Genomic DNA, 25880 nt, shown 5'->3' on the forward strand with positions numbered 1-25880 from the left:
TACTGTGACCCAAAGCAGCCTTTTCGAAACAAAATATTGTTTAATCTCAGCAGTGGGAACAAAGCAGAACAAAGACTAGGGTTCTTTACAGCACAAACAGCCTACATCCATAGCTGTTTTACCGATAGTTTAGGTAAGCCTACGTTGTTGCAGACATCCTTGCCTCTGGGGACTGGGGTTCAGGCTGATTCCCACAATCCTTGCTTCTCCCTTGTGCTTCAGGGACTGTGATATTTTCCAGTTCTCACCTGAAGACCCCCTGAGGATACAAGATGCGGCTTACCAGTCAAACAGTTGATTCCTGTATGGTTAGAGTAAACTTCAAAGGGAATGCCACCTTCATTGACCTAGTAAGCATAGGTGAATGGGGCAATCTGCAGGCATTGTCCCCTTTCCTGAAGACATGCCAGTAAGTCCTCCTGAAATTAACCACTGGTAATCATATAGCAAGCAACGTAATCACACATATTCATCAACTATTACAGGCATCTCCCACATCCTTCACAGTAACTTACCCACCAAGAGGATGGAAAGGAGCTATGGCAGGGAAAGTAACTAGCTGGAGGGTTTAAAATAAAGCGGGAGGAACTAAACAGGAATATGTAATGTAAGCACCTCTCCTTCCAGTTTACAGCAGCACAATTCCCAACCTTTTAGGGACTCAATACTTTATTGGTGTAAGTGGGCACAGAATCTATTGCACCCTCTATACGAGGGTTGAATTTAGAAGGTGAGTTCTCAATGAGTTAGAGTTTCTGAAGCTTTCAATTTTTGATTAAAAATTTCAAAAACAATTGAACTGAAATTACAGGAAGACTTTGGGCGTGCTAAATGCAATTACCTAGAATGGAATTTGGCCAGTGTACCAGGGCCAACAGTTTTATTCTTGCATTAAAATTGACAGGGAATAGAGCAGGGCTGCATAGAGATATGTCTGTCAATATACTTGCTATTAGACTGCTTAGAAGAGTAAAGTAAATTTTTTGTGGTGCAAGCACTGAGCTAGGGACTTTTGAATGTTAACCATTCTGGTATTTGCTCTGAGGAGGAAAGGAGTGGAGAAAAGCTAGTTGCTGAAAATCCCCATAGGCTGAAAATGTAGAAATACCAGTTGGGCTCATGTAAAGCTCGCTCTCATGAGTTCACCAGTAGGGCAGCCTACAGTTGACCAGGTGTTCCCTCATTGGTAAATGTATTTTAGAGTATTTGGCATTAAAAGTATTTTGCACATAGCTTTTTAATTACATTGCTCTAAGGAACATCTTAAAACAAGAGCAATCATCTCTATATTTAGCTGACTTTCAGTTAAAACAAAGAACAAAAGCTTTGCTGTTCTGTCATTCACTTTTAAAGTTAGGATCTATTAGAATACCATGTTCCATGGTTACAGAGATTTTTCTTTCATAATTTGCTTTCCTGTTTTCCTTTGAAGAGGTCATGTACCTAGAAAGCAGATATTACGGTTAGGCCACGCCCACAGCTATCATCTTTTTGGTTTCATTAAACTTTTCCTTGCATTGTAGGAGCTTGTTTTAGTTCCTTACATAGTGCCTGTAGTCTGGTTTGTAGCATGTGGATGATTTCCTGCCAGACAAATTTAGCATTTGGTGACCTCACTGGAGTCAAGGGTGTTAACTATTAGGACGTTGTAATACTCTACTGAGAAAACATTATAAAAAAAAAAATGCTCAATAACAAAAATCCAATATTGATCTGGGCCTGTAAATGTAAAACTCCCTGAGGGAGTGGATCCTCTAGCTCAAATATAAAGTATAATAATCTCTTACTGTAAAGTATTGACTAAAACTAGGTTAGAAGGTGAACTTTCTTTCACTGTAACCTGCCAATATATTAATTTGACATCCTGTAGATAACATCTTTCTTTCCTTATTTACTGTTTGAGTTTTGGCACTTCTTAGGCTAAAATATACATGTTTTAGAAGAAAGTTCAACTTACAAAAGATTTCATTAAAAATTGCAAAGGGTAATTATGTTTAAAAGCACTAATAGTTAATGCCTGTTCATAGTTAATCATTTACTCAGTCTTTTTTTGTTGTAGTAAAACACATTTGATCTGAGTTGAACAGTAACTGCAGAACCTTTCTTGTTTATTCACTATCTTGCTGTGCAAGGATCTCTCCACTCCTTTTGATTTTGTTGGGGTAATACATTTGTTTTTAACTTACTTGCTGCAAGTTAAGTGAACTGCTAAAGGTTCAGCAGAAATTAGATGAATAAATATCTAGCTAGTGGTTCTTATGCCAAATGATAATGCAGTGCTAAAGGAAGAGGTGGAACAGGAGAAGCCATTTTACATAGTTATAAGTAGGCTTGGAAGGATTAGAGTTTTACTGGTAAATGTTTTATTGTATACACACAAACCCATGAATTTTTTTTCCCCCCTTGATCATGATCAAAATATACAGATAGGCAAAGTAACAAAAATATTGCTTGAGAATTTATTAGAGTTTGGTTTAAGGATATTTGGATATGTATGTGATGTTGACAATGATTCCTCCCCCATAATTTTGCACAACTGTGAAAAATTTAAAAAAAGTTTAAGTGAACATTGATATTATATATAAACATTAAAAAAATAAAATTGAATTCAGACAGGCCTCATAATAAGTGTTCTTGACTGCATCATGAGTTTGACAAATTTTTGTGAAAACTCAAATATTTCAAGTGCACCTGAATTTAAAAATGTAATATTTTTGCACACTTGCAGTACAGATATCTTTATAATCCCTTCTTTTCATTGCTTTATTATTCATACATCAGGAGTGGTATATGCATTGGTTTTGTGTTTGGCATTTTATAAGGCAAACATACAGGAAAAAAATGGTTTTACGTTTTTTGGCCCGTATCCAACAGAAATATAGAAGGCATAGAGGATAGAGTTTATAATTACATGCAGCTATACAAGTTGGCCTGTGATCTTATCAGATCTCTCCAGCAAAGTGCAGCCTGACCTGGTTAGAATGTAGATGGGAAACTTCCCAAGGAAAATCTGGTTGCTCCAGGAAGTTATGCTACTAATTCTGTAGGTGGTTTTTCTCTCCCCTCTGACTTAGTATTCAAACAGTGCCACAACGCTGTTAGGTTTGATGCTATTACATAAGCTCTTGTCCTTTAGTGATAGGAGACAGTCTATACTAATTGCAGTATATATAAAGTATACTTCAACCTGCCTATGCTTTTTTACTTGTTAATGTGCAATTCTGTTTATCTGTGGTTTATACATTATTCTTTCCTGGCTAAGGAGTAGATGTTTTAAAAGCAAAGTAAACACTGAGAGCAAAGACAGAGTGTGCTGTTACAGTATATACAGAATCCAGGCTGTAAAAGCTCCCTGTGAATACTACACGATTTTGAAATAGTACCTTCTTAATACAAACTTGGTTTGTTTTATTATGGCTTCTATACTGTATGTGTGAATTGGCGGGAGAGAGGAACTGACTCTGTTCTCAGAGATGCAGGATGATGTAGCAGGGACTTGTCAGTTTGTAGTTTGAAGGTAATCTGAATGGTTCTGTTCACCTATTCCAAATTATATATAAAATGTGAGATATAAATAATGGTTCAACACTGTGTGAGATAGAAGGTGATTTAGCTAATTCTGCATGGGATGGCTCATGTTCCAACAGGGTTGCTGGTGTTGTGATGTCACAGCATAGTGTGTACTGAATCAACACTGAGTGGGACCACGGCAGGGAAGGGGAATTATGATTTTCCTTTGCTATTTGGAGTACTTGGCAGATGGACATTTATTTAACTCATAAAAAATATTTGCAAGTCATCCTTATGCTGGCTGTCCAACTGATTTCCCTGTTTAACACAACTAAAACTTTTTTTAATTAATCTGCATTGGTTAAAGAGTAACATTCCTGATTCCATATTTATAATTATGTCATCAGAAGTTTGATAAATGAGCTGACAAATTGCTGTAGCTTCTGTGTGTACTTCTGTATCCTCTTGCTGAAATACTGTTCTGTGATTCCTCAAAACTATACTTAATGATCTATGACAAATAGTCCAATGTTCCCTAAAGCAATGGCATACTGGGAGAGGGGTCTATTTTTCCTCTTTTTTTCCAGCCGTGGAAGAAAGCTCAACCACAGCAGTGGCTAAATCTGGCCCTTTTCACACACTTACCTCATAGGTCCTGCAGCACAATACCCATATAAAGGGAATTGTTTTGATCCCTGGACTCCTGTGCTTAAGAATCAGAGGTGATATCCTTAGATTTGAGTGGACTGAGGGAGAAAGAGGAAGGTGACAACTGGATTCACAAGTAAGTGATTGTACAGTCACAGAATAACAAGAAACCAGTAAAGCAACAAAACCTACTGCAATTATAAGAGTAAAATCAATAATGTGAATAGTCTGTGTTTGAACAATTTATTATGGATCATACAAGATGTGATTTACAGATGAGTTGCTTCCTGCTAAAATTTTCAAAAGTGATTTAGGGACATAGAGGCCTACATCTCACAAAGTCAATTGGACTTAAGTTCCTAAATCACTTAGGTGCTTTAACTATTTTACTTTCCATCTTTTGTGAAAGTGCTAAGGTTGATCCTGGCGGGAAAATAGTTGAGAAAATCATTAGATTATAAACACATTTAGATTAGTTGAGTAAGGTAAGACAAACAAGTGTGCATTTTGTAGGGTAATTTTTAGAAAGTGTTCACAGAATGGTGAGAACAAGGGCTTGGATTGGTAACTTCTGCATGATCTTGTCTATTGCAGTTCCGTGGCACCTTAGAGATTGTGCCACAAGTCCTCCTCTTCTTTTTGCGAATACACACTAACACAGCTGCTACTCTGAAACATGCCATAACTACACTAGGAGTTTACCTTTTACTATGTAGTTACCAAGTTTCCTTAAAAGCCTTTAAAAAAAAAAAAGTGCTGAATAATAATGCTGCTTAGATGGAGCAATACCATTCTCACAGGATGGGAGGGAGCAGAAGCTGCAGGGTTGTTTTCATGACTGGAGAAAATGATAGACCTTGTGCTTTTTTCAGACCATTTAAGCATTTGAAGGAGCCTAATTTCCATAATCAAAGTTGTCCATCGTGTTCTATAGTGTTTTGCATATGTCAGATTTAGAAGTCAAATGTGAACGAACTGCAGTCTTGGGCAGATTTCAGGCATGCATTAATACCAGTGAGTTTTTCTTTGTTCTTACTAAAGCTGAAATTCCTCAGGGTAATGGTTGGTTGTTTTTTTTTTTTTCTTCAAAGTTGTGGGGAAGGAAAAGGGTGGAGAAAGCATTTCTTAGGCTTTTCTCGTTAGCATAAGAAATACTCCTCTAATTTAGTATAGACAAAGGTGTATGTTACAGATTGCCCACTAATAGATGGACCATGTCAGCCTTGATCAAGCTTTTATTAGTTTCTTGTTGAACATCCCAGCAAAGCATTTTTTAATGAAATTTAAAAAAAAGTCAGGAGAAAGAAATGCCCTCTGACCTTTTTTCTGTTTCTTTCTGTTAAAGAGACTACATAAACCAGAAAGAGCATAATGCAGAGATTAAAAACTAGGAACCAAAATAGAGGCTCAGACAAAATTCAAGAAAAACAAGGCCATTGCAGAGAAGCTGCATTTATAGTGTACCTGGATTTCAAAGGGTAGGAATAAAGAATAGGGGGATAATTCAATGTTGTATACATATAAGCACTAGATTCTAAATTAGCTATTACTACCCAAGAAAGGTTTGTTTTAAAAGAGAAAAATATATACTTATTTTTTAAACTGCAAGGCAGAAAGGTGAAAATATAATGCACATCTCAGTCTTCCTGTGTAAACCTTTACATATAAACTATAGCATATTTATCTTTGCTTGTACGTCTTTTAAGCTCTTCGGTAACGGATGGCATTTAGAATCTTTTGGTTACCACAGAGGGCCCCCTGCTCTCTACCAAACAGCAAGAAGCATCTTAAAGTTCTGGCAAGCATTAGTAATCTGTTTAGAGTATTCCTGTTTTATGTGTCATGCTTAGGCCAGACTTTTTTTCATATGTAGTCCTCCTTAGCTCTGTTTTTATCCTCACAGGAGCAGCAGGAACTGTTGCTTCTGGCTGGGGAGTTCTCTTGCTCTCTCTTTTAAGGAGAACTAAGCTGAAGTGCATCAAGGCCACAACTCATCTCCCCTCGGGCCAAACTCAAATGAAAGAGAAATTGTTTAGAGAGAATTTTTACTAGAGGCACAGAGAATCCAGGGTAGAACACTCCTTAACTACCAGACAGACATGCTTTTCCACCTGATGCCAGTAGTTGCTTAAAAGTTAAATGCATCTCCAACCCTCAAAAACCTAGTGTTCTCATTTCTTTTAACGTAAATTAGGTGCAGCCTCCTATGTAAATCCTATACACTTTGCTTGGCTTAATCTTTGTGCATGTTTCTTTTCTCATTTCCTATAAATTTCCCAGTATGCAAATTTTATCCAAAGAGTTAGAGCTTGACTTTATATTTTTCCATGTTTTGTCACTGATTATGAATTAAAAGACACTTACCTTGATTCATCATTTTTTTGTATTCCTCTGTATTGCTATTAAAACATTAACCTCTGTAATGTTTGCAAGCATTACTCATGTTGTGTTCATACTGTGTTTTCTTGCAGGCACAGGAGAAAGTGGAAAGAGTACCTTTATTAAACAGATGAGGATTATTCATGGGTCAGGTTACACAGATGAAGATAAGAAAAGCTTCACAAAACTGGTTTATCAAAACATATTTACCGCCATACAAGCTATGATCAGAGCTATGGAGACTCTAAAAATACAGTACACATCTGAGCAAAACAAGGTAAGAAAAGTCTCCCTTTTCGCTTCATTACATAACTGGTCCGGAGGCGCGCCTGAGGAAGGAATTCAGTTCTGCTGTGGGAGTTTTTTAGCTCAGTTAAAAATCAAACAAACCTCACCCAAGTGCGCTACATTTTTTTAAAAGCAGCCTTCTACAGTGTGATTGACCAGCTCGTAGCGGAGATGAAAGGCAGCAGGCGCTGACTGTGTTTACTCACGCCGTGAAATCAAAGTCACATTTCGCGTCCGCCGCACCGGGGGCGGAGGCGCGCCTGGAAGAGAGTAAAAGGCCGGGTAACCGGAGAGGCGGCGGCGGCGGTCTCTGCCCCTCCAGGCCGGCCGGCCGCCGCGGGACGCGCTCCGCTCACTCCCCTCCTCTTCCGGAGCTCCGGGTGCTGCAGCCGCCTCCGCCACTCGCGCGTGGGCCGCTTCCGGCTTTGTGCGCCGAGCCCCGCCCCCTCCCAGGGAGGGGGCGGGGCCGGGGCCTTTAAATGGCCGCGGCGGCGGGACCCGACCCAGGCCCCGTGAGAGGAGAGGGCCCCGCCGCCCGCCTGCCTCTCTCTCTCTCTAATTCAGGGCAAGCCTACTGCACGGGCAGGAGGCGCTGCGTAAGTGCTGGAGCCGGTCAGAGGTAAGCACCACCTGGTCAGCCCTGTCCCTTCCCCTCTGACACCATTACTGATGTACCCTTTCCTTTTTATTTTGGAACATGCGTCAGTCAGTCAGTCAGTCTAGATGTTCCGTTTTCTTTGGACTATAGTTGCCTCTTTAGAGACAGTACTGCTTCAAAGGCAGCAACACTTTTACGGAGGGAGGAAGAAGGAAAAATGCAATGGACTCGTACTGATTCAGTCACTGGTCTCTCCGGGTTAAGATTTTTGCTACAGGGATGGTCTCCACCTTTGGTTACACTGGGAAGAACGATGCTGCCTAGGCTGTCCTACACCTGAAGTGAAACAGTAACTGGACAAAGTGATTGCTTGGTTCCCACAATGGCACCTGACGAGTTATCTACCTGAGCTTTGACAGTTTAGACAATTGTGAAATAAATCCTTCGTCGGAGTACCTGGAGCTCCCCTTGCTTTTTTGGTTCCCAGACCCCACTAACTTACACTTGTGCAATACTCCAACATGACCATATCCATGAGGAGCAAACTTTCCCCTTGGGGAAGCTGCTGGCCATCTCATTCTCTTTGTAGGATTGGCTCCATCTTGGAGCAGGCTGAAAAACAAGAAAACAGTGTTCTGCAGTATTCAAAATCCATTTGCAATTGTTTTGAAACATTTTCATTAATATTTACCTAAATTGTAGTAGAAATATTTTTTTAATCATTATTTAAAATGTGTTTACCAAAACACACACTTCCTTACTGGTAGTTATGGTAAACAACATTTTTTTGAAAATGATTAAAAATTTTCAACTGTCTGTAAAATATTAAAATGTTGCAGACAAATTCGATAGTTTTGTGCTAATCTGTTTTAGAAAAAAGTAGATTTTTCAGGAAAACTTCTTTCAGTTACAGAACTGTAACATGCTTTGCTGTATCTGTAAGGCTGTCCAATTTTTCAGCACCCAAAATAAAACAAGGCTGTTGAAATTACAAGCAGTGTAACTCCGATATCCATTTAAGGAAGTTGAAGTCCTAGAGATAGATGCTGTTTTACAGATTAATAGGTGTATGAATGAAAGCAAGGTTATAGGATCTGGGAAACTGTGAAGTTCGTTGCCTGACAGCAGATTTGTAGTATGTGGAATCATTTTGCAAGAATAATTGTACTTCAGGATGGGTGTGGGAGCTTATGCTAGAGAGTTTGTGTCCTGGCATACGCTCCTCTCCAGTACCAATACCTAAATACAATGTAAAGTAGTGGGCAGCACTTTTCTTCTGCTGCAGTGGATCAGTGTGGATGGGAATGACACACATAAGGACTAGAAATACTCCTTTTAGGAGGCTGACACACTGCCTGTCTGGCTAAATATTTTATCCTGTTTAAGACAAATAGCTAGTTCCTTAAAGCTTCTTACAGTCAGCCTTCTTTGTGAAGGATCCAGAAGAAATGATGCTCAGACTTTTTACAGTGTACAGCATCTTTAGATACAAAAAGTTCTGCAATATCAGTTAGAGCATATCCTTTACATTTGAAAAATAAATAGGGAATATTTTAGTAAAATCAGAGTTTACATTTGATGTTAGCACTTTTAAGAGCAGATTATGAATTAAATGTGGGTATGGAATTGAGTGTTTTCAGGCCAAAAATTATGTAGGCACTGCAGTACTACAATAAATACAAGACAAAGTCCTGACAGGTCTTTGTGATACCTGCCCTATTGGTGCCTGAAAAACAGACATAATTGAAGACATGTAAGTGGTCAATATTCAGGTCTTTCCACTTCAGAATCGGAAACTTCCTCCCCATTCCCCAAAATATGAATAATAATAATAATCTGTGCATAGCCCTAACATTTGTTGCATTTGAAAGTGGTACTATCTCTGTGTGTGGAAATCTCATGCTGTGCTTAACAATAAAAAGAAATATACATCAGAGTGGTGAGAAGAAACTACGATTTCCCTCACTGATCTCTAGAAAATAGTAATAGGTCTTAAAAAAAAGTATGGAAGTTTGCTTGAAGTATTTGAAACCTTGAATAATCTCGAACAAGAGCTTCGTAATAAGAATCTATGGGTAACATTTGCTCCTGGGCAGAGGACCAAGTAGTAGCCTGTGCACTACTTGCATCCCACTTAAACCCTCAAAATATGGCTAAAGTGGAACTTAAGTGGTGGTTAAGAGTTGTCTAGCCTGCTGCATGGGGTGAATTTCATCCTGTATGAATAAGAGCAACTTGGTGTTCCCCAGAGAAACAGAGTTGTTTAAAAGAAATCTGTGACAATAGTTTAAGGATTTTGAGTACTCCCACTCCATCAAATGCAAGCACTTTTTTTCTGGCTTTGCTCTTATTTACTTAAACTTTTCAATCCTTAACTCCTATCCTGGAGATTTCAAGGGCTCATCCTGCAGTCTAGTACAGCATGCACTCTATGACTCTTCTTCTGTCTTGGAAAAATCAGATGCTTCTGTAGAGATCTGGAATACTCACTGAAGTGTGTGTATAAAAATGTATGATATTTAAATGTTGTTTGTGTATTTTAGTACTTAATACTGTCCACCTAGGAAGTTTGTAGTTTGTACTTAGACCCATGATTCAGCAAAGCAATTAAGACACATTGAAGTGATGTTGACAGCACTTGCTTAAATGTTTGGCTGAACAGGGATTAACTTCTGCATGTGTTACAATATAATTGCTTTCTGTATTCTTTTATCCCTGTCAATTAGCCAGATGCCATAAATTTAATGGCTGGACATTTATTCTGGATTAAATCCTGGTAACATTAAGTCAGTGGCAAAACTTTGATTTCATTTTCATTCCAAAGTTTCTGATTCCTTATCTAGAATCGATTTGATTTTTAGCTAAAGTTGAAACAGCCTCAAAACATTTAGCATCTAAAATGGGTTCAGATGATGCATCTGTGACAAATATTGCAACCTCATGGAATAGATTTGGGGACCATACTGACATACATTTATGTATCACTGTGGGCCAGGGATTGTATACAACTCCAGGGGGGAAGGGTTATCGCAGCTCCTCCAAGAGCCAGAAAGAATTAAGGTGTATCACTTAGGTTGTAAACACCCCCAGAGAGACTTGCATATAGTGGTTCAGACTGGGTTTTTAGAGAACAGCCAAAGAGAGGGCTTTTAGCATAAAATTGTAAACTGACTTAAGGCCTTTTTCTGATCCAGCAAAGGGAAAGGATCTTCTGTCCAAAGAGGGCCCCAACGCTTGGTTGGAAAGACTTTGGCCTGCTAGAGCTCTGTTACCTTAAGAATAAATGTGCTTGCTTAGAAAGAGCTGTGTGGAAACATGTAACTTCCAGTAACACCCTGTTCAAAGCAAGAAAGCAAAACACAGATGCTGGCCTGTAGGCAGACTGGCTCAATGGGGATACCACAGTGTAAGGCGGGGAAACTGAGCAACCTTAAAGCCCCCTGGTCAGAGGGGAAAGGGACAGAGGTGATGACTGGAGTTGGAAACCATAAGTGGGTACCCTCAAGGGACCATGGGGGATGTGCGGGGAGAGGGAACACAGGTACCCTGAAACTGTGACAGCATCAGTGTACACTTGGCTAGAAGTATGGGATGACAAAGATGAGACAGATTCCTCTCTCCTTTTTGTTTTTTTAAAAAGATACCTTTCTCCAGTGTATTAATGAAGATGTGCAACACTTTTGAAAAAAATGTCAGTGAGACAAATGCCTCTCACAAAACATAAGGGAAAGTTAAGTTAAAGAAGTGATCATAATAATTATACCAGGGCCATTTTAGCAGAGCAGTTTATTTTGGAAGAGAAGCTAAAATCTCTTCAAAAACTCATAATTGGTACTTCCCAAGAAATAAAAGGTCAAACTGAATAAATTCAGCTGTAACTCGACAATATCATTACAAAGGCGTAATCAATAGTTTTTTGCATTTGGAAATAATGCCAATCATATGCTTTCAGAAATGTGCCATCCCATTAGTTCGCTGACCGTTATACTTGCTATTTTAATAACTGTTTATTAAAAAAAGCCACATTTTAAAGTTCTGTAAAGATGTTTATGCAACACAGATATGTAGGTCAGATTCTCAACTAGTGCAAATTCACATAGCTCTTGAAATTATTGTATGAAAAAAGTATAATTAAAGCAAAAATATCAGCAAATGACGTTCAAATAGCAAACCTGTAGGACCAGAATGGCTTTTACAGCAAGTTCTAGACATCCTGTCAGGAGCATCTAGTGCCTCAAATACTTGAAAGATTTCATTGCTTCCTGAAACAAAATTGCCCAATTCCAGGTTGGAACCCAGCATAACAATACTCCTGGGGAGAAAAAATAATCTGAGATTATAGATCATAAAGAACAGTATAAATAATCTAGCTAATAATGTACTAGCAGAAGTCTGAGCAAACCAGATATTCCTAGTTCTCCTATTGCCAGTTCACAGTCCTGTTATATTTCAAGGAGAGCCACAAATAACAATACTCGGCAAACACTTAAACATCTTTCATCTCTTAAACAAGTGAATAAATGGGGCTTTCTTCTAGTATTAAGTATACAGAAGGTTTTTTGCGACTACATTTTTGTAGAAGGGGAGAAATGTAATTTCTTCCATCAATTTATAAGCACAGTAAAAAATTTTATAATTCTCCTAGTACATACCTTTATTTATCATACATCCTGTCCTAGAGGGCAGCAGTAGGGGTGTTTTTTGTCACCTCTTCTGTTTAACTACAAGGGGTTCAATGGCCAAAGCAGAGATTCAGGGTACCACAATACATGGTAAAAAAACTTAGAATCGCTCTTACTGCAGATGATCATGGCTTTTTCTCAGTGAAACCTGTGCTCCATTCATGCCTTACAGAAATCTTAAAGGCCTACAGCACTATGGCCCCCATTTAGCAAACATTAAAGAAGATATCTAATCTTCAATTGGAAAGCTTTGTTTGTACTGAAATTAAAACACCCATAATAATTTCTAAGTTAGTACACTTAGAAATTAGGATTAATTAAATTTACAGAGATAAGTGATCAGGTTGATGAGATTTTCTATCTTTTATGTTAGCTTCAGCCATTTTGGAATGCTTTCCTTTACCACAAAAATCTCCTTCCGTCAATAGGATACAGTAGTGGTGAATTGCAAATAATGGCCACGTTAGGGTAACTAATTTCTTTGTTTGGTGCCGACAAGACACTCAGTGCTGATGCATTCCTTATGGCTGTTTGTTTTTTCAGGTGATTTTACCTTTTTGCTGCTTGTCTTCCCCCATGCTCCTTGTTGAAGTTCTCCTTCTAATGTACTGCTAACACCATTTAAAGCGGAAGATACACTCCATTCCTTCACAGCCAGTGAACCTATCATCCTGTAACAAATTTTAGTCATACAGGTTTCATTTTTTCATTTAATTAGGAAAATGGTCAGCTGATCAGAGAAGTGGAGGTGGACAGAGTAACAGCTCTAGAAAGAAAACAAGTGGAAGCAATCAAGAAGCTCTGGGCAGATCCAGGAATCCAGGAGTGCTATGATAGACGGAGAGAATACCAGCTCTCAGACTCTGCTAAATAGTAAGTACACAGTGCTAGCACAAGGTTGACCCCAGGCTTCTCCCAGAGCTACAAAGAGTGGTGGACTCACCCTGCTTAAGTCAATCTACTCCTGTATATCCCTTGGCCTGAAAATTTCATCCACCTTTTAAATTAGTCTGAGATTTATGCTAAAATTTAAAATAATTCTGTGTAAAATATTTGTTTCCAATCTTCTTCTTTCTGTGCAGTTACCCCCCCATGCGGAGGTCAGCACAGCTGGTACATAATTAAATTTCCTTTTGGGAAGAGCTTGAAAACAGCTGCACAAAATACATCAACGTCAAGCAGGCAGGGCAGTGAGTTTCACAATTATGTAATAATAGTTTTAAAAGTACGTAAATTAGGGAATGAAATTTGGTGTACAAATTAGCCATATTTGAAAGTTCTCAAACTTCACTGTGAAGTAAATCTTCCTTTGTCTAGTGTGGTCTAAATTATAGTTCTGAGGTCACAGAAGTAATCTGGTGATTTGCTATAGCTCCTCGGAGAAAAAAGTGCTCTTCACATTCATGGTCTGTGCTAAACATCTATTCTAAAGAGTTCCTGATTATGAAAATGTAACCGTTAATGTGTTTTGGGGATCTGTCTTGTCCTGTATTTCACAACAGGATTCTGGCCCATCTGCTGTTGCTGTGTAGTGCTGAGAAGAAAAGTTGCAGATATTAATACTCTGTACCTGTAGCGCTCTTTTGAGTGGTTTCTGACTTCCTCAAGTAACACTTATTTATCTAAGCACAAGAATGCAATAGTTTGACTAAACCCTGGCTTTATAAACCACAAATCTTGTGCAATCAAAGAGGTTAAATTAGATTTCTAGACTAACTGCATTGAAGGCAGAAAACTCTTACCGATTTCCTTTATCTATAAATGAATTTATCTATATGTGACTAATCAATCCATTTGTTATTAATGTAAAGTACAGAAAGTAGACAAATCTCTTTAATATTAAAGAGAAGTAAGAAAACTCCTGTCAAACACCACCAAGCATCTTCTGGAAAACACTTCCAATCCTTAGGGCGGGGAAATCAATTATTTTTTGTCAAGGTCCAGACTCCAGAGACGACAATAAAAGAATAAGTAAATAAAAAGATTTCCGGGGTCCATTCAAAAGTGTCTGGCAGTCCAGATTTGGCTTGCGGTCCACCTATTGACTACCGCTGCCTTAGCATATGTGTACGCTTCAATTAGACACCTGCAGCTGGCCCATGCTAGGACCCTGTAAATTGGGAGGGTCTTAGAACTTGGGCTGCAGTTGTAACCAGAATATCTACACTGCAGTTCCATAGCCAGAGCCTTGCAAGCCCAAGTCAGCTGCAGATTTTAATTGCAGTGTAGAGATTCCCTTAAATATCACTTTTTATACACAGTTGTGTAAATTGAAGAGCTGAAGGGTCCCATCTGCATGAGAATCTGGAGAGGGGAAGATGATACCACACTTTGTATATACTGAAACAATGTGTTGCCTGCATGGCAGGATTATTTTACTCCAGAAAAGAATGTGGATGACAAGTTTGTTATAGATTATGAAGCTTTTGTCTAAACAAATAAAGTTGCTTAATAGTATTGTCAGTCCCACTGCAAGGAGTCTAATACATGGACATGAAGTGACTGGATGGTGAGCAAGGCTAGAACATTCATGAAAGTTTCAGTTATCAAACTTGTGAGATAAGAGTTTACAATTATTTTGCATCCTTCTGTGGTGTTATGCTGGGCCATGGTAGTCTTTGGCGACTGGAGGGAGAACTCAATAACTTTGCATATAAACCAAATCAACTCTGTGAGGAAGTTGGGGATGCCTAGGAAACGCCTCTGGTATGGAATAAATAAGTGGGTATCTGTAAATTCAAGGCATATACTTGCAGGTACTGTACTTAAAAGAACCTGGTATAAATTATTTCTCTTATGTTAAGTATATAGTTCTTCCATTTGGTTTGTGGGTAAACTATTATGCTTACTGCTCCATATTTTGATTCATTACATCAAAACATTTACTTAGCAATATATACTTGTATCTTATTTTGCAGTTACCTTACTGACATTGATCGTATTGCCTTGCCCTCATTTGTGCCAACTCAGCAAGATATTCTCAGAGTCAGAGTACCAACTACGGGAATTATTGAGTATCCTTTTGATTTAGAAAACATTATTTTTAGGTAAGATTGACTGTATTCTGGCAATGTATGAAATAAATTAAAAGATATGACTTTATGAAATTGTCTGCAGAGACTCTGCCCTTAAGATTACAGTGAGCCTTACACTCAAAACAGGATTAATATCAGTTTCTTACACTTCAGTGATTGAATTTAGTCTCCAAATTCAATAAGTAACTCTTTAGAGAATTAAATTGTCTATGGTTTTTTTAAATGACATTTTCTAACTTTTCCAGAGGATATTTAAAATCCATTCCTCTTTGAGACTGGGCCAATTTAATTTTTTAAAAAACTTTTGCCTTCCTATATCCAAACAAGCCCAGTTACCATGTATTCCAAACTGCTCACACACACACCACATAGAATGTCAAAGGCCTCTTTTCAAACTTTTAGCTTGAAGATATTACCAACAACCTAAGAGTTATTTCTCTGATTTGACAATAAGCAATTTAAGAGACGCTGACAGAATGGTCCAGATCCAGCAGTTACTCAGTTCTCTGGCACGCTTTTCCAGCCTCCGGAGATCTCCTCCCCATCACCAGATCGTCACTTTCCCTGCCTCTCTGCTCGCCCTTCATGCTTGATCCCAACTTAATGACACGAGTCATAGGGAGAAGGACTCGAGTAAGATCCATCTGACTAACCACAAGAAGCTAATCTGACTGAGACGCTACCTCCCTAGCTAACATGCAAGCTCTGTTTCTTCAGCATATTTGACTACAGGCTGTCCCCATCAGTGTGTCCTCTCCCTTGTTACCAACTGCAAGCATGAAAGGGGCAGTGAGAGGGGAACCTTGCACCCAGAGCTACATGGGAAGTAGAGTTTGAAATTCTGCAAGCCATGCAGCTTCTCTATGGAGTGACCTGTCCTGTGGTTTATAATGAATGTCAATGAAAAATATTTAAAATGCTGTGTGCAGTTAGGCCACAGAGGATGGGGGAAAGCAGCAGAGAGCAAGACTAGGCATTCTCTTCTATTCAAATTCAAATATGCCAGCAATCCCCATGGTATTGGGAAATGAGCTGAGCAGTAGGGCTGAAGAGTTTGGGTTGTCTTGCTGTACTGTTTTTTCTGCCCACCTGCCAAACCCTGCTTCACTCCTCCTTGGATAGGCTTGCTTTTCCCATATCCCCAGTCCACGCAGACAGATCTACAGCCATCTGCTACCCCATACCTTCCCCTGTTGTCCTCTCTTCTTCTTCCCCCAGCCCCGTCCCAATATCTCCTATTGCCCTCTGTCTTATTTTAATATCGGAAATGCCCACAAAAAATTAACTTAAAGTTGCACAACAGCATTTTCTGTAAACGCATCCACTAAATAATAATAGTATTTAGCTTTTATACAGTGTGTTTTCTCATCTGTAACTCTCAAAACACTTTAAAAAGGAGAATATGAATAATTAGCTCTAGTTTAGAGTTAAGGAAACTCAAGTGCAGCGAGTTGCTTGAGGTCCTACAGCTATCTGGGTGTAACAGAGCTCAGGTGTCATGACTCTCAAACTAGAGCCCAAAGAGATCATCAGTAAAACACTCTTATGAATTAGACATTTGAGAGAGAAAACTATAGGACGATACATGGTCAGCGTAGCAAAAAGTTAACTGGGATGCCCAAGGTTCCGTACTATGACATGCTATTAATCACCTGAAAAAAGGAGGGAAGAGCAAGGTGGCTAATTTTGAAGATGGCATAAAACTCTTTTGGTTAGTCAAACTTAGCCCTCATCATCACTAGAAAATAAAGATGTGATCTGAACTTGAGGTAGCTACTTGAAGTAAGATCCTAGCAACAACAAGGCAGTGTTCAATTGTCAAATGAGCTAGCAAGTCAAATTAAAGATTACACTGCCGCATTGAATTTATCATTGGGCTCAACGAGTAGTGATCAATGGCTCCATGTCTAGTTGGCAGCCGGTATCAAGTGGAGTGCCCCAGTGGTCGGTCCTGGGGCTGGTTTTGTTCAATATCTTCATTAATGATGTGGAGGATGTCGTGGATTGCACCCTCAGCAAGTTTGCAGCAGTGTGCCCTTGTTGCCGAGAAGGCTAATGGCATTTTGGGCTGTGTAAGTGGGAGCATTGCTAGCCGATCAAGGGACGAGATCATTCCCCTCTATTCGGCATTGGTGCGGCCTCATCTGGAGTAGTGTGTCCAGTTTTGGGCCCCACACTACAAGAAGGATGTGGAAAAATGGGAAAGAGTCCAGCGGAGGGCAACAAAAATGATTAGGGGGCTTGAGCACATAATTTGAGGAGAGGCTGAGGGAATTGGGATTATTTAGTCTGCAGAAGAGAAGAATGAGGGGGATTTGATAGCCCCTTTCAGATACCTGAAAGGGGGTTCCAAAGAGGATGGATCTAGACTGTTTTCAGTGGTACCAGACGTCAGAACAAGGAGTAATGGCCTACAAGTTGCAGTGGGGGAGGTTTAGGTTGGATATCAGGAAAAACTTTTTCACTAGGAGAGTGGTGCAGCACTGGAATGTGTTACCTAGGGAGGTGGTGGAATCTCCTTCCTTAGAGGTTTTTAAGGTCAGCTATGTTTCTAAGAACAATAGAAGAAAAAATCGTTATTAGTATTTATTGTTGGTATGATTTAGTGGTTCGTGCACCATCAGGTACTAATTATGGCAAGAAACAGGATTAGATGGGCCACAGGTCTGCTAATGTATATCAATTCTTATGTTCCTTTATAACATGCACATCAGCATCAGTGCATTTGTCCTTCCACCAAAAGCATCATCATAGCCAAACATACGCTGGCTCTTTAGCTTTACAAAAAAACCCTTATTTTCAACACAGAACCAACTACAGAGCACACAGGGCACTCTGATGCACAACACTCAACTCCAACATCATACCTTTTCATCTACAAACAACAAACAGTCTTTATCACTGCCCGTGTGTCTATAGGGAAATATTTTGATTAGGGCTGTCAATTAATCACAGTTAACTCACACTATTAACTCAAAAAAATTAATCACAATTAATCTCACTGTTAAACAATAGAATACCAATTGAAATTTTACATTTTTGGATATTTTTCTACATTTTCAAATAGTGATTTCTATTACAATACAGAATACAACAATTACAGTGCTCACTTTATATTTTTGATCATCATTTTTACAGTGCAAATATTTGTAATCAAGAGTTTTTCAGTTCACCTCATACAAGTACTGTAGTGCAATTTCTTTATCATGAAAGTAACTTACAAATGTAGAATTTTTTTGTTACATAACTGCACTCAAAAACAAAACCATGTAGAACTTTAGAGCCTACAAATCACTCAGTCCTACTTCTTGTCCACCCAATCGCTAAGACAAACAAGTTTGTTTACATTTATGGGAGATAATGCTGCCTCTTCTTATTTACAATATCACCTGAAAGCGATAACAGGCATTCATATGGCACTTTTGTAGCCAGCGTTGCAAGGTATTTATGCAAAACATTTGTATGCCCCTTCATGCTTCAGCCACCATTCCAGAAGACATGCTTCCATGCTGATGTTGCTTGTTAAAAAAAAAAAATGTGTTAATTAAATTTGTGACTGAACTCTTTTGGGGGAGAATTGTATGTTTCCTGTTCTGTTTTTCCTACATTCTGCCATATATTTCATGTTATAACAGTCTCGGATGATGACCCAGTACATGTTTGTTTTAAGAACATTTTCACAGCAGAATAGCACTCAACCCAAGGTTTAAAAATCTGAAGTGCCTTGCAAAATCTGAGAGGAGTGGTGCGTGGAGCATACTTTCAGAAATCTTAGAAGAACAACACTCAGATGTGGAAACTACAGAACAAAAAAGAAAATCAACCTTCTGCTGGTGGCATCTGGCGCAGATGATAAAAGTGAACATGCATTGGTTCCGCACTGCTTTGGGTTGTGGTTGAAGCATGAAGGGACAAATGAATCTTTAGGACATTTGGCATGTAAATATCTTGTGGTGCCGGCTACAACAGTACCATGTGAACTTCTGTTCTCACTTTCAGGTGACATTGTAAACAAGAAGTGGGGAGCATTATCTCCTTCAAATTGTAACCCAAACTTGTTTGTCTGAGCGACTGGTTGAAATCTGACTGAGTGGACTTGTAGGCTCTAAAGTTTTACATTTTTATTTTTGAATGGAGGTTTTTTGTACCTAATTCTTCATTTGTAAGTTCAACTTTCATGATAAAGAGACTGCACTACAGTACTTGTATTAGGTGAATTGAAAAATACTATTTCTTTTGTTTTTTACAGTGCAAATATTTGTAATCAAAATATAAAGTGAGCACTGTACACTTTGTATTCTGTGTTGTAATAGAAATCAATATTTGAAAACTTAGAAAACATTCAAAAATATTTAAATGGTATTATATTATTATTTAACAGAGCGATTAATGTTTTTAATCGCTTGACAGCCCTAATTTTGATCTAACTGAAGTTGGAGAGAATTAAAGTTGCATGTGATTAGGAGAAACTGGAAGTATGCATTATCAGATTTTCTCTGTCAGAACTAAGTTTGATGTGGAGCTGAGACGTCTGTGTGCATGTTTGGTTGTTATTTTGGTAGTAATATGTGAGCAGAGATTGCTATGAATGTAAATGTTGGCGTAACTTGTAATTTTCTTGATTTTTTTTTTAAGTGATTGTGTTGAGCGGAAATGCACTTGAGCAATTCTGAGTATTGGATCTGGAACATTTTATCCCTGATGACATTAAATATGCAGTTATGGGAGATAAACATTTAGTTTTACTCACTTAACTTTACTGCTACTTTCATATAGAAAGAACCTGCATAATTCTACATCCCCTCCTCAAGAGCTGCATTCAGAAAGCTGAAGCAGATCATGATGGTAGCTTTCATATATAATGGCTTGCTCAATTCATTCTGACCTATGCTGATATTTGTGATCCTTCAGCAAGTGAATTAACTTAAAATATGTTAAATAGCTTCCATGTTAGAAGTAGCTACACTTTTTATGGGTCAAGTGATTCTTGGAAAAAATGGTCTACAAAGTGTCTTGGGTTCTGCTGGTTGACCGCTTCTCTATACATATTAACTACATATAGTCAAATGATGACACAAAACAATCATTGTGCTGTTTGTTTCTGTTTAACAGAATGGTGGATGTAGGTGGCCAGAGGTCTGAAAGAAGGAAATGGATTCACTGTTTTGAAAGTGTTACCTCTATCATTTTCTTAGTTGCACTAAGTGAATACGACCAGGTCCTGGCTGAATGTGACAATGAGGTAAGGAATGAGCGGATCTCGATTAGGCATAGAAAAAAGAGGCTTGTATTTCTGTAAGAACAATAAAACCCACTAGTTCTTTTTAAATGCATGTATTACTAACAGTTTGTCCCTACAAAGTTGGAAGTGCAGCATTATCCATCCATAAAGTTATTTGACATTGAGTCATAGTGACTGTGGCTCTATTTTAATGTATACTGTGGGACAAAACTGGCTCTTGAGCTACAGACTTGCGGGCCTTACAGCTTCTACACAACCCAGAAGGACCTCCTGAGGAGCTTCTAACTGCTGCAGGAATCTGTTTTGCCTCGCTCTTTCAGTGATAACAGCTTTTCACATATTAATATTAAAAAAACAAAACAGCCTAATGAAATGTCTAATATAGAAACAGAATATCTAAAGTAAAGGCTATTAGACTATTGAGTTACAACCACGTCATTAATAGAACAGTCTAGTTATTGAAAGAAACCCAAGTATTTGAAAATCAGGAAGTTTATACTGTGCAATTCAAAAACCCTAAACATCTGAAAGTCTAGAAAGACAGTACTCACAAAGTATAAATACCAATCCTCCTCAACTCTGAACACTGTTCCTCAGCTGTCTTTCAACTATGGGCCACAGACCACCACAGTCCAAAAGGAAGCTGCACATACTGTGCATAGCTGCCACTAATTATGGGCTGGAGACCTGATCCTGCCTACGCTTCCATTTGCCAGCTGAGAGTAGGGCAACAGTCTCCCACCAAAAGGAGAAGAGAAGGCAGTTGAAAGGAAAGCAGCTAAGGTTGTTGTTAATATACCACCATAAGTACTCCTCTCTTTACAAAATAGAGATTGAGTGCCTTTGCATCCATTACCTTCTGAAGTATTTTAAAGATAATTACTATCAAGTAAGTGGATGTTCTCTTTAAATATATACATTTCCTAATCCTCTTCTGACTTTTATTAGCCTCTAGGCATCAATATCTTGCGGCAATTTGTTCTATAGGTTAAATGTGTGTTGTGAGAAACTATTTCCTGCAATCAGTTTTAGATTTTCTGACTTTGTTTCACAGAACAAAGAAGGTAAATAGTTTCTTTCTAATCTACCATTCATTATTTTGTATACTTCAATCGTACCTCTTATTTTTCATCTCATCATATGAAGTCCTTTCACAACCAATCTCCGAATCCTTATTTTTTCCCACATCTTTTTTTGAAAGCGCGTGACCACGACTGAACACAATATCCTAAGTAAGGCTATAAGGCTTGGATTTATAGAACTATCTTATCATTAGAACTGGTCTGAAAATTGCTAATAAAAGTTTAGGTGGAAAATGCCAGTTAAGTTGAATCTGAACTGTTTCACGAAAACAGTTCAGGTTCAAATTTTGGTCAAATCAGAGGCAGAGTTCTGATGGAAACCTCTCTGGTTCTCTGCTAGCTCTCCTGGTAAGCTGCTGGGAACTCCAAACTTCTTCCTATGGAGGACACTTAGGGCTTTCATGCTCCCTGCCCTGAAAGCCTCATCTGCAGGGAAGCTGCAGACCGTGCCACGCTGGGGATCCCCTGGCTTCCAGACTCCTGAGTGGGAAGTCCTAGGAGTGAGCTGGCCTGAGAATCTGGAAGCCCTGCATCCCCAGCCTGGGGATGACTGCATGGTGGAGCTGCCCTGGCAGCTGCAGATGTTTGGGAGCCCTGGTAGCTGTGAACTAAAATGCTTGTCATGCTCCCCATGGAGCATGTTTTGTTTCAGAAACACTGTGTCATGGTTTCTGAAATGAATTTTCAGTTTGTGGAAAATTTCCTGCTAATCAGAAATCTGTAGGTTCAACCAGCTCTAATTATAATACTTCCAGTGTTTGCTAATCCATCCCTTATGAATTCTCCCACTGCTCTTTGGACTGCCACTGCACATTTTAGCAGAGGCTTTAATTGGGCTGGCCACAGTGATGTCCAGTAATACACATGAGTAGTTCAGATGACTTCTGATGTGCATTACCTTCCATTAAATTTTGTGCGTCGTCATGCTGCCCGTTCACTTCGCTTCAGGCAGGCCGGATCCAAAGCCGTGTGTGTGTATAAAAATATTAAGTAGGGTAGTTAATACTTTTGCTACAACTCTGCTGGGCTGAGAGAGTCTGGTAAGAGAACTTGAAAACGCACTGGTTTTATGGAGAACTTTATTTTGGATTGATGGTTGAGGTGTGAGTGATTTGATTTTTTGTGTGTCCTGATCACGTATATGGTAATGCTTTAAACAATTGAATTTCAAATTCATTTGTCTCCTTGTAGAATCGAATGGAAGAAAGCAAGGCCTTATTTAAAACGATCATCACATACCCATGGTTTCTGAACTCTTCAGTCATTCTGTTCTTAAACAAAAAAGATCTTCTAGAAGAGAAAATCATGTACTCCCATCTAATCAGCTATTTCCCAGAATACACAGGTGAGCTTTTATGCTAGACTATGTTCACAATAGTGACTTAAAATGAAATTTAAACTCTAAATGTGAGTGTTAATCGCCTTACCTTTTCCCGTTATTAGTTCCAATTTCCCTGCCCGCTTTATAAATGAGATTGTGTAATATATTTGAGGTAATTTGGCAACTAATTTTTTTAAAATTCTGCCTGTTAAAATCTAGACCTAGGTCATAGTATATAATAAAACGCAGTTTTGTTGTTTTGAAAACCTAGGCCTCGATCCTGCAACATGTGGGCAGATTGCTGAGCCACAGACAGCCCAATAGCAGCTAGGGCAATCTGTGAGGCTGTATTGTAAATAGCAAGATCAGGGCCAGAGGCTTTTAAAAGCGCTGATTTCATGCAGCCATAGTGTTAGACTTAAGATGCCAGAACACAGGAAACCCACTTTCATTTAGCCTGACCTCTGATAACACACACATTTCTCCTCTTTGAGGTACCTGGGCACAACTGTGGCATATCACCCTGAATATTTATTGCTAGAGCTAGGAGGAGACTGGAGTCTGATTTTAAATATTACAGCTTTTGAATGCAAAGTTGAAAACTGTGCATTTTGATACAGAGGAAGATAATTGGTTTTACCTATAATATAGGTAAACTTAGGGAAATATATATCTCTTGTTCCCTTGTACTACATACTCTAAAAGTTTCTAGTACATTTTCTAGGTGTTTGCTGAATATATTGTGGTATAGTTACTTTATTCTCTACTTTATAGTCATTCTCATACTGTCTAGGCATTTCACAAATAACTGGATAAAACAAAATAGTCTAAAGAAAAACCTTTGGTGCATTTTAACTTAACATTGCTGTTACCTATAAAACTTGCTTTAAAGTGGGTTCAGTTGGATACTGAAATTCAGTATCTATTCAATAATCCCAAAAGAATGACGGACCTACACTGATGATGGATTAAGACTGATTTAAATCAGCATTTTAGGTGCAGAACCGTCTGTCATAGTAAAATGCATTAGCTTGCTAATTAAATCCTATTGAATCCTAAATTTAAGTTGAGAAAATTCCTTTGATTAAAATACTTACTTAAAGAAAGTCTACCTCCCTCTTAAAATAAAATCCCAGGATGCAGACTGCCATAGAAACATCTTATAGTATGCAGAGCTATATCAAATATTCAAAAAGAGGGAAAACTAAGAATTCAATAAGCTAATAAATATACCGTGTGTTATGTATCAGTCTGACAATTTAGTCTTATACATTAAACATTGTTGGCACTTCTGTATGATAGCAGCCTAAAACAAACATACATCCTCAAAGTAATTTGTAGGAACACTTTTGAGTGAACGTTGTACTGATGACAGTGTTTTACCATAGAAGTTTATCTGAAAGTTTAATCGTAACCGTACCACTTCTACATATTAACAAGTTTAGCCCCACTAGATATATAGCTTTTTGTTGATATGCTTGCATAATGTTATCTCCCAGTAGTTATCCCATGCTCAAAAATAGTCACTGCAGTAAATTATATATAGCTAAGTATTTATTTGAATGGGCTGGCTGATATTTTGTTTGAACTAAATATTTTATATCCTTTAAAAATATTATCCATTATGCCTCTATAAACAGGACCTAAACAAGATGTGAAAGCTGCCAGAGAATTCATTTTGAAGCTGTACCAGGACCAGAATCCAGACAAAGAGAAAGTAATCTATTCCCACTTCACTTGTGCCACAGACACAGAGAATATCCGCTTTGTCTTTGCTGCTGTCAAAGACACTATCCTACAGCTAAACCTGAGGGAGTTCAACCTGGTGTAAAGAGAGAACCACGGCTTGGATCCACCTATCGTCATCTACCCACCCACCATAGACTAATAAAAACATTAGTGCATTCTAAAAAATTCCACAAAAGACAGATTGACACAGATACAAATAGAGTTGTTCTTTGAAACAATTTACTTACAGAAACAGAGGTTGTTCCTGTACATTTGCTGATCTTGAAATATTTACGGAAGAGAAGTGGATTAATAGAACTTTAAGGGAGAACTTCCAATGTTTACAATTTTTTAAACTATACATTTTAAATATTGTTTTTATATTTCCCTTAATTTAGGCTGTGAGATTTTGTGTGACAACTGTGGTTCAAAGGGTATTTAAGAAATTTTTTTTATAGAACTATATATAAATCCATTGCCATTCATGTTATTTTCTTAGGGTTTTTTATTGCATTTCATAATCATGAAAATTATTGTAGGAAATTTTAACCTCAGATGCCTTAGAAATGATAAAGTGATGCTATTTTAGAATGTTAGATACTGTAATATTTATCATTTAAGTTAGAATGAGCTGTTAGCATTTTAATGAATTTGGGGGCCATATATTGAATTTACTCATTTAGATTTTTATGTTGGAAGTGTCTTTCGTCGGCTGATATGCCAAAGTCTTAACATGTCTTTGATGTCATTTGGCAATAATACACAAGAGCCAAGTGTATAGTTATAAAGCACATAGCTGTCACTTCTATTAAAATGACAGTGTAACACCAGTACCCAGCACTTGCAATTCACTAACAGACCTTTGTGGCTAGAAAGGGCATTCAGTCACTGAGGTTTCTAGGCCCCAGGTAGTTCCTCCAAAAGCCCTTTGCCATAGGAAGAATAAAACTGCCATCCTTGAGGATGCAGTTGCATGTACTGAACTGGCCACTAAATTACTCATTTCCATTTGTGTATGTGTGTGTATATATATTAAAAAAAACTGTATTCCTTACCACAGCCCCTGCATTTAGGCTTTACAAGCCGGTGTAGGAAGCATACTTAACACCTTAGTCACACCATATTACTTCCAGAAGATTTTCAGACCACTAGAACATTCTCACCAGCTTCTGCCACAGTAACAATATCCATTTAAGATATATGCACTAATGTCTGATAGTCAGTTTTATCAGGGATGAACAATCTTGCTAGTCACTGAAGTGTACCTTGAAATAGATCCAGCAATACCACTGTTATGTCTAGCAAATACTCCTTAATAAAACATTCATATTGATTTTTTAGGATTAATCCAACCCTCAAAACACCAC

At 38.3% G+C, this 25880-nt stretch overlaps 1 protein-coding gene and 1 long non-coding RNA gene across 3 annotated transcripts in view; one reads left to right on the forward strand and one right to left on the reverse strand.

Annotated features, from left to right (window-relative positions):
* The window catches only part of LOC311520866 (guanine nucleotide-binding protein subunit alpha-14), a 60061-nt gene extending 34718 nt beyond the window's left edge, over positions 1 to 25343 (forward strand). The window contains exons 1-7 of one of the 2 annotated variants that reach the window (XM_084628735.1): positions 4206 to 4294; positions 6630 to 6814; positions 12824 to 12978; positions 15024 to 15152; positions 20253 to 20382; positions 22656 to 22809; positions 24426 to 25343. In XM_084628735.1, coding sequence (XP_084484861.1) covers positions 6668 to 6814; positions 12824 to 12978; positions 15024 to 15152; positions 20253 to 20382; positions 22656 to 22809; positions 24426 to 24616 — 906 coding nt within the window. In that variant the 5' untranslated portion in view covers positions 4206 to 4294; positions 6630 to 6667 and the 3' untranslated portion in view covers positions 24617 to 25343. Of the gene's footprint in view, positions 1 to 4205; positions 4295 to 6629; positions 6815 to 12823; positions 12979 to 15023; positions 15153 to 20252; positions 20383 to 22655; positions 22810 to 24425 lie in introns of those variants that run through there. The other variant, XM_084628734.1, reaches the window with a different exon arrangement.
* LOC311520867 lies at positions 4156 to 7442 on the reverse strand. The gene is made up of 3 exons (XR_014711721.1): positions 6933 to 7442; positions 6523 to 6654; positions 4156 to 4256 (listed from the first exon to the last, which is right to left on the reverse strand). It is a non-coding gene; the product is annotated as an uncharacterized lncRNA (long non-coding RNA).
* Positions 25344 to 25880: the final 537 nt, after the last annotated feature.

Source organism: Lepidochelys olivacea, assembly GCF_965140295.1.
Source record: "Lepidochelys olivacea isolate rLepOli2 genome assembly, chromosome: 5".
Taxonomy (NCBI): domain Eukaryota; kingdom Metazoa; phylum Chordata; order Testudines; family Cheloniidae; genus Lepidochelys; species Lepidochelys olivacea.